The 13,514-nt window shown below is 41.7% G+C and overlaps 1 protein-coding gene across 2 annotated transcripts in view; it reads right to left on the bottom strand.

Annotated features, from left to right (window-relative positions):
* Positions 1–13,514, bottom strand: part of fggy (FGGY carbohydrate kinase domain containing) — a 178,323-nt gene continuing 164,809 nt past the window's right edge. For both annotated transcript variants that reach the window (XM_033028522.1, XM_033028523.1), the window contains exons 15-16: positions 2,964–3,025; positions 1–288 (exon numbers count right to left, since the gene is read on the bottom strand). In XM_033028522.1, the coding sequence (XP_032884413.1) occupies positions 207–288; positions 2,964–3,025 (144 nt within the window). In that variant the 3' untranslated portion in view covers positions 1–206. The remainder of the gene's footprint in view (positions 289–2,963; positions 3,026–13,514) is intronic.

Raw genomic sequence — 13,514 nt, 5'->3', positions numbered from 1 at the left:
TTTACATATTTAAAATTTTTTTTATTGAGAATACACAATGTAACATTTATTCCAACTGAATCCAAAATTTAAGTTCATGTTTTACACAGCATGTTTTTCATTTTAAAAAAACCCGAAGGTTGTGATCTACTAACAGTAACTTCACATGGAAAGTAGTAAAATATATCGAATGAACTCTGGCCATTTCCTCCACTATGCTGTAGCTATCAGATGTTTTGCATTATAGCTCTGTACTCCTTCTGGTGGTCAGCAAGTTTCAGGAAGACTTTGTATTTGTTGTCATAATACCTACAAAAACATAGTAAAGCTATTTAATAAAATACAACCTCCTGGAAGTGAAATTACTTGTTTTGGTCTGATTTGTTTCATTTAGAAGACGGCAGATGTGATTTGAATGGTATCCCGTTGCAGAAATATGTCTCTATGTTTGAAGCTTAGGCACATTTACAGCAACCAAATAACAATATGAGACAAACTTTACTGGTCCTTAGGCTAAAGCCCATTTCCCCTGGGATTTCCTCTGTGCAGGATCGATGAGCAGACACACGGGAATAATGCACAACATGCGTGCCTGCAAAAGTTTGGGGCCCAGATGTTTCCTGTGCTGTGTTTCAATGATGGATGAAAAACTGCCTTGACCCTGCAGTTTTTATACTGTGTTCAGTGGCCGTGTAGCTTTTACTCAAATGCTTCAGGCTAATGGCATTTTTTTTTGTGAAACCAGTATAAAGAACACATAACCAAAATTATATTTATCTATAAAAAGCATGAAGGATACATGAGAGTCGTTTTGTGAAGGGTAATGGCCAGTGGGCAGGAAGTGAATTTGCAATGCAATGTAATAAAGGGGTTCAGATTAGCTTGCAATCTAACAGAGAGGTTCAATTTAGCATCAAAACTCACATGGTGTTTCACTATCAAATGAATTATAGTATTAGAACAAAGTAAAAAAAAAATTATTAGTTATTGATTGTGCAATTTATATGGTACTTGGAAACTAAGAAACTCTAGACTAGACGAATAGTGCAATGAACTTTAAATTACTGATAGAAATTACTTGATGGATTAAAAGGGTTTATTTCTCTGATTTAATGAACTATATTGTACCATTATCTAAAATAATCTATGTGGTGTTCACATTTGTAAGAATGATACCAGTACATGGAGTGATATCATCTGCCAGGATATTCAGTATTGCACTGACATCTGTTTCCCATTGTAAATTGTGTATCAGTCTGGAGTGCAATTAAATGTGTTTTATAATCTCACTACAAAGGATTTAGAAGTGTGTTTGATACTTGCTAGATTGTAGATGATAGAATTTGAAAAAGAACTGAAGTTCTTTTGGGCTTAGGTGATTGATCAGATGAAAAACTGTTTCACTACTGAAGTTGTTCTGCTGACAGACTGACTGAATTTGCTTTGTATTGGGGAGGTTTGCTTATTTCCAAAGGAGAAGAAAATAGGCTGGAGACACTTCATATGAGGTCCAATCATTTTGTGTTGCAAACAAAGTTCATGGGATTTTCCAAAGGAGGAAAAAATGTGTGTGAAGTCAGGGTGAAATTGATTAAATTGCGACTTAAAAAGACAGGTAAGAAATAACTTGCATGTATACAATTATTTCACCATATATGGCTACTTCCTTCTTTTGACTGTTATTTGGCTGCTCTGTGTGATGGTTGAAGTGACAAATGATTAATTTTCTGTCTCTGCGGCATATTGCCAGCACTTCCCTGATTTGCAGCCTCTTGAATGGAAGTGGCACTGACACCATTAACAGCTTATTTCCAGAAAAAAAAATTGCAGCAATGTCATCTTCGTCATGGAGCCATGATGGCATTGAGGGAGACCATTTGACTGATTGAGTTCATGCCAACTCTTTGCAGAGCAGCTCAATCGATCCTAGTTTGTGACAAGAAGGTTAAATAGTTGCGGAAATAATATGTGAAGCAAAATTAATGGAGGATAAGAAATTGCAAAGATAACAAGCAAATTGGGTGAAATTTAATGTGCAAGCATCCATGTCAGCTCAGTAGAAAATTATGTTACTGACAACAATTTGGGAAAGAGTTAAGATTTATGATATTTCTTGGCGAAAGAAGGGGCATTTTCTTTTCTTTGGGCGTATTCTGTGGTGGTGAATTGTAATGCCTTTAGCACGGCATCCTAAAGGACTTCAAGGACAATAAAACTTTTCAAAAGCATGAAATGTTATTACATGCGGAAGCTGAAAGAGTAAGACAACTCTTCTATCTTTATTTGTCTGAGAGTATCTCCATAAATTGCATTTTAAAGCTAAGCAAGGTTTAGAAAACATCTCCACTACATCGACGACTGCATCGGGGCTGTTTCCTATACTCGTGCAGAACTCATAGACTACTTTAACGTCACCACTAACTTCCACCCTGCCCTCAAATTCATTTGAACTATCTCTCTCCTTTCTTGATCTCTTTGTCTCCATCACAGGGGGCAGACTAAGGACTGATGTCCATTACAAGCCTACTGACTCCCACAAAGATGCTATCCCTGACTCTCAATTCCTCCGTCTTTGCTGCTTCTGCTCCCAACATGAGGCTTTCCATGAGAGGTCATCCGAGGTCCTCATTCTTTAGTGAACGTGGTTTCTCCTGGGTTGTCATAAACGGATCCCTCATCCACGTATTTTTGAAGCCCGCAGTTCTGCTCTCGCTCCCTCTCCCCCAGATGCAACAAGGACAGAGTTCCCCTGGTCTTTACCTCTCACTCCACCAGCCTCTGTATCCATCACATCAACCACCAACATTTCCTTCACCTCCATCATTCTCCCACCACAAATCACATCTTCCCATCTCCACCCATTTCTGCCCTGTAGAGACTGCTTCCTACTTGCCAAGACTGGGCATCTTGTTCTCTTCATTCGGTAATATTCATGATGGGTGGTGAAAAGGCAGAATAAGTTTAAACATTTCAAGATTAATTACCTCTTTTGTGCAAGATCTGGATGAATTATTTTTCCAATTTTTCCCATTTTTTCCATAGCTTCCTGTTGAACACATTACAAAAAACAATTCCCATTATATTGGTCATTAAGAGTTATTCAATTTAATATAATTATAGTACTAATTGTAATGATACATCTGGCATTTCTTTTGATCAGAGGCCTGAAAACAAAATAAATTAATATCATAGTGTACGATGTATCCATAAGGTCACAACACATCAAACCATGCTGGAAAATCGAAGGGAGACAAAAATGCTGGAGAAACTCAACGGGTGAGGCAGCATCTATGGAGCGAAGGAAATAGGCAAAGTTTTGGGTCGAAACCGTTCTCAACATTCCGGGTCGAAACCCTTCTTCAACTGACTTAATCAACTCTGGCTCCCTGTCCTCCCAAGCCTCCAACGTCATCTTTCCCCGGCCCCGCATGGCCCGATTTTACCTTCTCCCCAAAATCCATAAACTTGACTGCCCCGGTAGACCCATTGTTTCTGCCTGTTAGTCTCATACCAAACTTATTTCCACATACTTCAACTCCATCCTATCCCCCCTGGTCAAATCCCTCCCTACCTATGTTCAAGACACCTCACATGCTCTTTGTCGACTCCAAGACTTCCATTTTCTAGGCCCCCATTCCCTCATCTTCACCATGGATGTCCAGTCACTCTATACCTCTATCTCCCACCAGGAGGGTCTCAAAGCCCTCCGTTACTTCCTCGACTGGAGAACCAACCAATCCCCGTCAACTGATACTCTCCTCCACCTAGCAGAGCTGGTCCTTACCCTTAATAACTTTTCGTTTGACTCCTCCCATTTCCTCCAAATACAAGGCGTAGCTATTGGCACGCGCATGGGGCCCAGCTATGACTGCCTCTATGTAGGGTACGTCGAACAATCCTTGTTCGAGACGTACCGTGGCCCTATCCACAAACTCTACCTCCGCTACATCGATGACTGCATTGGTGCTACCTCCTGCACCCACACACAACTCACTGACTTCATCTATTTCACCACTAACTTCCATCTGGCACTCAAATACACCTGGACCATTTCCCACATTTCCCTACCATTTCTTGACCTTACTATCTCCATCGTAGGTGATAGACTACTGACCGACATCCACTATAAACCCACTGACTCCCATGGATATCTGGACTACACTTCTTCCCACACTGCTTCCTATAAGGACTCCATCCCTTACTCCCAATCCTGCCATCTAGGCCGCATCTGCACCCAGGATCACGATTTGGTTTGGGAACTGCTCTGCCCAGGATAAGAAGGCTCTGCAGAGAGTAGTGCATTCGGCCGAACGCACTATGGGAACTAGACTCGCCCCCCAGCAGGAACTATACATCAGTAGGTGCAATTCCAGAGCCAACAAAATCATGGGAGACCCCTTCCACCCCAGCAACGGACTGTTCCAGCTGCTACGGTCAGGCAAACGCCTCCGTTGCCATGCTGTGAGAACGGAGAGGATGAGAAGGAGTTTCTTCCTAGAGGCCATTAGTATTGTAAACTCCTATCTCTCTAGGGACTAACTTTACTGTACCATTTTACTGTTGTGTGGTGTCTTTTTAAAATTGCTGTTTTGTCATTTTTCTTCCCTCTCACAAATATGTAATATGTGAATATGTGATTCAGTTCCATTCTGTTTGTAGTTTGTGTGTTTGTTTTTTTGCATAATTCGTGAGCATTGCCACTTTTCATTTCACTGCACATCTCGTATGTGTATGTGACGAATAAACTTGACTTGACTCGATGAGGTGTTCCATTCTTCAGGGAACGGGGGTGCCCCTCTTCTACCATAGATGAGGCTCTCACCAGGGTCTCTTCTATATCCCGTGATTCTGCTCTCACTCCCCATCCCCCACTCGTAACAAGGGCAGAGTCCCCCTTGTCCTCACCTTCCACCCTACCAGCCATCACATACAACAAATAATCCGTCGACATTTTCGCCACCTCCAACGTGATCCCACCACTTGCCACATCTTCCCATCTCCTCCCGTCTTCTTTCCGCAGAGACAGCTCCCTCCATAACTCTCTGGTCAATTCAACCCTTTCCGCCCGAACCACCCCCTCTCCGGGCACTTTCCCTTACAACCACGGAGACCGAGCGTAGGCTTGGCGATCGCTTCGCCGAACAACTCCGCTCGGTTCGCAATAACCAACCTGATCTCCCGGTAGCTCAGCACTTCATCTCCCCCTCCCATTCCGAGTCCAACCTTTCTGTCCTGGGCCTCCTCCATGGCCAGAGTGAGGACCACCGTAAATTGGAGGAGCAGCACCTCATATTTCGCTTGGGCAGTTTGCACCCCAGCAGTATGAAAATTGACTTCTCTAATTTCAGGTAGTCCTTACTTTCTCCTCCCCTTCTCAGCTCTCCCTCAGCCCACTGGCTCCACCTCTTCCTTTCTTCCTCCCGCCCCCCCCACCCTCACATCGGTCTGGGTTTCGACTCGAAACGTTGCCTATTTCCTTCGTTCCATAGATACTGCCTCACCCGCTGAGTTTCTCCAGCATTTTTGTCTACTCTCAACATCTTATACAATTTGTCCTTTAAACCGAGGCTCAGAAATAAAAATCATGAAAGCAAATTCACGGCGATCTTAAATAAAAAATATAAAATGTCGGAAACATTCATCTGGTTAGCAAGGATAAACAGATAATATTTAATGTCTGGGTCCCTTTATCATAATTGCAAAAAAGAGAAAGCAAATTAGTTGAGGTGGAAGAGAAAATATGGGAGGGAGGATCGGTGGATCTCTGATGGGGTGAGGTCAGATGGCCTAATGTGGCAGTTAAGTGTTACCGTATTTCCCGGCAATGAAGACGCACCCCCATTTTGAGTTGCTAAATTTTGAAAAAAAGGCGGGACTGGATCAAGGGTTTGTTTTAGTCATGTAGACAGGATCAAGAGTTTTCTGCAGTTTCCAGATCACCTGCGTGCCCCGGGACTGGCTGCAATTCCCAGATCCCTCGCGTCCCCGGGACTGGCTGCAATTCCCAGGTCGCCTACGAGCCCCGGGACTGGCTGTAGCGCTCAGATCGCCTGCGAGCCCCGGGACTGGCTGCAGTTCCGAAGTCACCTGCGTGTCCCGGGACTGGCTGTAGTGCCCAGGTCGCCTGCGAGCCCCGGGACTGGCTGCAGTTTCCAGATCACCTGTGAGCCCCAGGACTAGCTGCAGTTCCCAGGTCACCTGCAAGCCCAGGACTGGCTGCAGTTCCCAGGTCACCTGTGAGCCCCGGGTCTAGCTGCAGTTCCGCTGCCCAGTCCCGGCTGGCGCTCGCAGCCACCCGAGTGACTGAGTGAGTTGCTGGCATGATCCCCTCCTTCTCAATGATCCTTGCCTCCCCGCAACTTTACCCCTGGCGGCCCAGCCATGCTGACCCGGGCCAGACTCCCCACATGCTGTGGAAGGAACTCTCCCCCCCAGCGGTGCTGTCCTTTTACAGCCGCTGTACTGAGGGATAGCCAAGTCTATCTTTCTTGGCTAACAATCTAACCTTCGGCCTCCAAGACGCAGGTAAATTTTCGGGCCTTATTTTAGGGTAAAAAATAGCGTCTTCATTGCCGGGAAATATGGGTAGTTAAAATCAGATTAAGGTTCTTTGTGTAATGTTGTTAATGATAAGAACGCAAGACATGCCTAGCAGGTCACATACAAAAAAATAAAAGAACTTAGCCAAAATGATGGCAGGCAGCAATGGCCAATTATGGTGCAAACACTATGAATGAAAGTTAGTACAATATTGTGGCCTGCAGGCTAGAACATACCCAGATGAATGGTGAAGTGCTGTTCCTCGAGCTTGTTTTGTGCATCGTTGGAAGAGCGCAGAAAGATCAGAGTGAGAGTGGGATGGTGAATTAAAGTGGAAGTCATTCGTGTAGTCTGAGTGCAGATGCTCCACGGTGAAAAACTCAATTTGAATTAGTTTTCTCCAATGTAGAGAAAAGCACATGGGGGAAGACTGAATGCAGAACACGACATTGGTAAACGTACATGTGAGTCACTGCTTCACCTGACAAGACGCTAGGTCCCTGGATGGTGGGAAGGTAGGAGGTGAAATTGCAATTGTTTCTGAAATTGCCATGCACTTTATGGATATCCTAAGTGCTGTGAAATATCCAAAGCTGGCCCATCAACTATATGGATGTTCCAATCGTATTTTTTCTTAATTGAGTTCTATGAGAGTTGTAAAACTAACAGTTGAGATGGAACACAAGGCTGATGTCTATTTGTCACGATCCCACGTATTTTCCTCCATGCTATGTCTCAGTAAAAAAAAGCAAAATACTGCAGATGCTATGAGGTTTGAAAACACTTGGCAAGTCAGGTAATGGAGAGAGAAGCACACATAATGGGACAGATTTCCCATTCAGCTGTTCCAGTCACTTGTGGTCTGCATGGATTAGATTGCTTGCAGAAAAATAAAATGAAACAGAAGTTCCATTTGTTAAACCACTGTGCATGGTTTTGGCTGTTTTTAACATATGAGTGAAGTACACTTACAAAATACAAAAAGAAACTTACAAAAAGAAAACAAAATATGCTCTGTTTTCTCTAAATAATACTGTGCCAGATACTATCATTCCTTCAGTAGTGAAATGAACTATTGCTGAACAACGTTGCTGAGATCATTAAACAGGGCCAGCCTTAGGAGGTGCGAGGCCCAATTGGGATCAATTTTGGTGAGCCCCAGGTTTCCAGCCAAGGTATGTAGAATCATAGAAATACAAATAAAATCTATTATAGACATTATATCTCTATGGTAGAATGGAAAGTAATCAAAATGTGCGCTTAAAAAGTGCCTGTGAGTTAATGGATCAAACAGATCTAAGCTACATTTTAATATAAAATTGCATACATGTCAGCCTACAAGTAACAAACAAAATGTGTAGATCACCTCTGAAAAGTACATAGTTACAATACAACTTGTTTTAGTGACTGTGAAATGGAAAAAAAAGTAATTCAATTAACTAGATCCTGGCAAACCAATAACTATTGGCAAAAAACCAGTCCAGGCATTAAATTTTGGGCTTCAGCCCCATCCTACCCATATAACCATATAACAATTACAGCACGGAAACAGGCCATCTCGACCCCTCTAGTCCGTGCCGAACACATAATCTCCCCTAGTCCCATATACCTGCGCTCAGACCATAACCCTCCATTCCTTTCCCATCCATATAACTATCCAATTTATTTTTAAATGATAAAAACGAACCTGCCTCCACCACCTTCACTGGAAGCTCATTCCACACAGCTACCACTCTCTGAGTAAAGAAGTTCCCCCTCATGTTACCCCTAAACTTCAGTCCCTTAATTCTCAAGTCATGTCCCCTTGTTTGAATCTTCCCTACTCTCAGTGGGAAAAGCTTTTCCACGTCAACTCTGTCTATCCCTCTCATCATTTTAAAAACCTCTATCAAGTCCCCCCTTAACCTTCTGCGCTCCAAAGAATAAAGCCCTAACTTGTTCAACCTTTCTCTGTAACTTAGTTGCTGAAACCCAGGCAACATTCTAGTAAATCTCCTCTGTACTCTCTCTATTTTGTTGACATCCTTCCTATAATTAGGCGACCAAAATTGTACACCATACTCCAGAATTGGCCTCACCAATGCCTTGTACAATTTTAACATTACATCCCAACTTCTATACTCAATGCTCTGATTTATAAAGGCCAGCACACCAAAAGCTTTCTTTACCCCCCTATCTACATGAGATTCCACTTTCATGGAACTGTGCACAGTTATTCCCAGATCCCTCTGTTCACCTACATTCTTCAATTCCCTACCATTTACCATGTACGTCCTATTTTGATTTGTCCTGCCAAGATGTAGCACCTCACACTTATCAGCATTAAACTCCATCTGCCATCTTTCAGCCCACTCTTCCAACTGGCCTAAATCTCTCTGTAGACTTTGAAACTCTACTTCATTACCCGCAACCCCACCTATCTTAGTATCATCTGCATACTTACTAATCCAATTTACCACACCATCGTCCAGATCATTGATGTACATGACAAACAACAGTGGACCCAACACAGATCCCTGTGGCACCCCACTCGTCACTGGCCTCCAACCTGACAAACAACCATCCACCATTACTCTCTGGCATCTCCCATTCAGCCACTGTTGAATCCATCTTGCTACTCCACCATTAATACCCAACCATTGAACCTTCTTAACCAACCTTCCATGAGGAACCTTGTCAAAGGCCTTACTGAAGTCCATATACACAACATCCACTGCTTTACCCTCATCAATTTCCCGAGTAACATCTTCAAAAAATTCAAGAAGATTAGTTAAACATGACCTTCCAGGCACAAATCCATGTTGACTGTTCCTAATCAGACCCTGTTTATCCAGATGCTTATATATATTATCTCTAAGTATTCTTTCCATTAATTTGCCCACCACTGACGTCAAACTAACAGGTCTATAATTGCTAGGTTTACTCTTAGAGGTTTACCCTTTGGGCTTCTAACCCATCCTAACTTAGTTGTGTGTGTGTGTATGTTAGTTGTCTGTGCGTTATGTGTGTGTGTTAGTTGTCTGTGCGTTATGTGTGTGCGTGTGGGAGGGATGGAGTGGAGGGAGGGAGGGAGAGAAGGGAGTGAGGGAAGTAGAGAAAGGAGGGAGGGAGGGAAGGAGAGAAAGAAGTGAGGGAGGGAAGGAGAAAAGGGAAAAGAGAGAGAGGAAGGGGAGAAGGAAGGGAGGGAGGGAAGGAGAGAAGGGAGGAAGGGAAAAAGGGAAGAGAGGGAGGGAAGGGAAGAGGAGAAGGGATGGAGAGGGCCGGTGGCGGGAGCGAATGCTGGGGTCCGGGTGAACGCGTGTGAGCTGAGGCCGAGGTTTGTAAACGTTGCTCCAAACCCCAGCCCGGCCCTCCCTGTATTGTTCACCGCGTCTCCCCGGGGAGAGAGATGGGTGGAGTCGGGGCTGTGTGCGTGAAGCACGGCGACTGGAGTGGCGGGAGCGCTGCCCCGGGACCGTGAGGGAACGACCCACCTCCCCCTCTCCTCCTTCTCCATTCCCCCTCACACCCCCCTCCCCGTCTACCCCTTTCTTCCCCCTCCACCCCTCTACTCTCTCTCCACCCCTCTCTCCCCCCTACACACATACACATATATATATTTTATGGGATTATTTATGGGTAAATTGTTATGGGTGAATTTTTATGGGTATATAAAATACCCATAAAAATTCTATCTAGATATTCCCATAAAATATAAGGTATGTATATGTTTGTTTTAAATGCAGGATAAATCAGTGTCACTTGTTCTGGAGAATCATTTTTTCCTTCTTAATTTTATAACATGAAAGACAAAAAAATCCAAAAAGTTATACTATTAAATACCATTGTTTGCCATCCAAATTACTTGGCCACTATTGTTAATCAGTTGACAAAGTACATTATATTTAAAAAAATTACCATGAGCATTAAGTAACTACAGTATCCCTTGACATTTTATAGTTGAATAAATTGTAGTATTAATTTATTATAAAAGTTGGATCAAAACCAACGTATTATCTGAATTAAAATATATTCCATTTCCTTTCTGCTAATTTAAACTAATCATTATTACCAAGACGATGTTTTAATTACTTATTTCAAGGTACATTTTTACAGCACTCGGGGGATTGGAAGGGTAGTAGAGTAAGACGGCACTGCAAATTATTTAGTTTGCAATTGTCGTCATGTTGCACTAAAATCCTTTTAGCTGGTGGCAGGATTAGCTGTGGCTCTCTGGCTTCTTTTTCAGGTATTTGGTGTCACAAATTCAGATGAAATTGATAAAAAAATTATTTCTGGATAGGACACAATAAAATTATTGACTGTACACAGCCGTATACTCAGGCTTCTTAAAGTAAGCAAATCTGGTCCGGATATTTCATTCTGAGTAACCCTAAGCAGATAATGTTAAAAGACAAAGGCAGTTCTGGGGCAATTTCATTTCAGTCCCTAAGTGTTATGAATTTGACAAGAAGGCTCCAAGACTCGGTTAGGACCATCCTGAATTGATGTAAATTTCAGTCCTATGATACAAGTAAGACCCCGTGTCATTTATTGGGCTTAATACGGGGCATGAATGATGATGTTTTCCTACTTGGCTGTTATGGAGATATGCCCTAAAAAGGTAAAAAGTTTTAAATAATTTTACATGGCCAGGGGTTGCAAATTATACAATAACAATGTTCCAACCATAAGCTTGGCCCTGTGAATATTAACTCCTGTTCCCCCTCACAAATAGAAGCAGTAGTAAGGTTGACATCTTGATCTTGTTAGGCTCTTGGTGGGTGAGTGAAAGAGATGTATTGGCCAGATCACAGAGTGAGGCTGGTGGTACAGTGGGAGATGGCATTTGAAGACAAACTGATAATCATATGATCAACATTGCACTCATGTCGTTCAGAGATGCCTCATCGTGTTCTTCTAAATTCCCTATACTGTTTGTCCCTGCTTTTATAGGGCTACCTTAACCCATATTGTAATCTTGTATGTTAAGACTTCTGAAGTTATGTTGGAAAATGTGGTTGCCTATTCTTGCCCCTTGTTCAGTCACTCTTGCAGAAACCTAACACCTGCAGAATGATTTACATCATCAGTTGTATCCAAATCTCTTCTCTTTAAAAAATTCAGACATTGCTTTAGTCATTGACGATTAACTTGAGCTAGTGCTAACCACTCACAAAATTGGTCCCTATTGATATCTGCAAAGGTAATAAACAGCAGTTAATGCTGACGGATTGTTGCAGCTATAAGGTTGCAGCAAAATGTTGTCCACCCAGTACTGGGTCAAATGGAAGCCTGTTTATCATGCATTGTCAACCTAGCTTGTTTTCAATGCTATCCAATCTAGCCTCAAACACTTTTAATTTACTGACTGCCATATATACTTTTCTTGCATTTTCTGAGAACTCGTTTAAAATATTTTCAAGTTACATTATTGTTTGCATATTAGAAATTTCCTTTTGAAATCTTTGCCCTTCATTATTTGTATAGTTTCATCGAGTCCTCAGCCTTCTGCACTGCAAGAATAACAAACCCAGCCTATTATCATGTGAAACTCTTCATTCCATCCCACGACCTGATGTATCTTCTGTGCACCCTCTCAAGTGTAATCCAATTCTTCTTATAGAGTGGTAAACAGAACTGTACACGGTGCACCAACTATGGCATGTGCAATGTTTTATAAAGTTGTACCTTAACCTCCCTGCTCTTATTTCTGGACCCTGGATAAAAAGACACATCCCTCCTTTACCAACGTGCTGCTTCCTTCAGGAATCTTTGGACTTGATTCCCAAGGTGCTTCTGTTACTTAATATTCCCCATTCATATCATTCATTGTGTACAACTTACCATTATTATCCACATGATTCCCTTTATCATGTATCTGTACATTGTGAATAAATTGTAATCCGCTGACTGGTTGGCACTCAACAAAAGCTTTTCACTGTACCTCGGTACACATGACAATAAACTAAACTAAAATATTCAGAAACAAATATGGTAAGAATCTGACCCTGATCAAAAAGCACATACATTTTCTGATATAACAGGCTATACTGTTATATTTATACATGGATTAATTGCCTCAGGGAGATTTTTGCCTCAAGAGCTTTTTCTCAGAAATGTTTAACCGATTCCTTATGAATTCGGATCAAATGATTTTTAATGTTTATTTTTTATAAAAAAAAGTAAATTCCTAAAATTCTTTGTAAGAAAAGGGTTAAAGACTGTGCAAAAACAGATTAATATGCAACTCCATTACAAACCAATTACTGTTTGAGAGTTCCTTTTCTTTTTGCTCCAGTTTTAAATAGCTCATAACTTCACTTGTAAGTTGCGGTCGTTATTTTGAAAAGAAAAATAATCCATAAACATTTCAAAGGTATTTTGTTTGACTGACTGGCAATAATCCAAGGTTAAGCTCCGGGAAGAAAATAAAACTTCAAAAATACTTTATGACAAAAAGAGAGACTGGTACAAACAGAAACCATTCATGATGACTATTTCTTTGTTGCTTAGTATTCCAAAGCAATCTTGCTAATGCCAGTTGGAACAAAGATGCCATTGGTTTGGAAAGATCATAATGCCATTTACTTCTACTTTAACTCAAGCAATCTCAATAACTGTCTGGGGAAAATGAAAATAACGACAAAATGATACATGAAAGTATTTAAAAGCCCATTAAATTGCATAATATACCATCCAATTTAGCCAGCCTTATTCTCAAAGAACGTATTGTGGCCCGAGGTTAACCTATACAGTTCAATATAATTTGGGCTACATTCTTTGAAACAAATAAGGCTAAAACACTTATCTGAAGAGTTATTTATGTACTTCCTTTCAACTTGAAAATATTAATTTGATGCCTAGGTAAACTTCTTCTCTGATTGTTGAACAGAGAAGACAAAGATGGCCCTTCAAAGTCTGAAGCTCAATTGCAATAAAGGCTATCTGGCAATTGCTCTGTTTTCTGGGTATCAGCAGATCTCTACAGAGTGGCTTTGGTGTAAACATGCTTT

Source organism: Amblyraja radiata, chromosome 10 (genome assembly GCF_010909765.2).
Source record: "Amblyraja radiata isolate CabotCenter1 chromosome 10, sAmbRad1.1.pri, whole genome shotgun sequence".
NCBI classification, from domain to species: domain Eukaryota; kingdom Metazoa; phylum Chordata; class Chondrichthyes; order Rajiformes; family Rajidae; genus Amblyraja; species Amblyraja radiata.
This window is presented reverse-complemented; position numbering and strand designations above follow the sequence as displayed.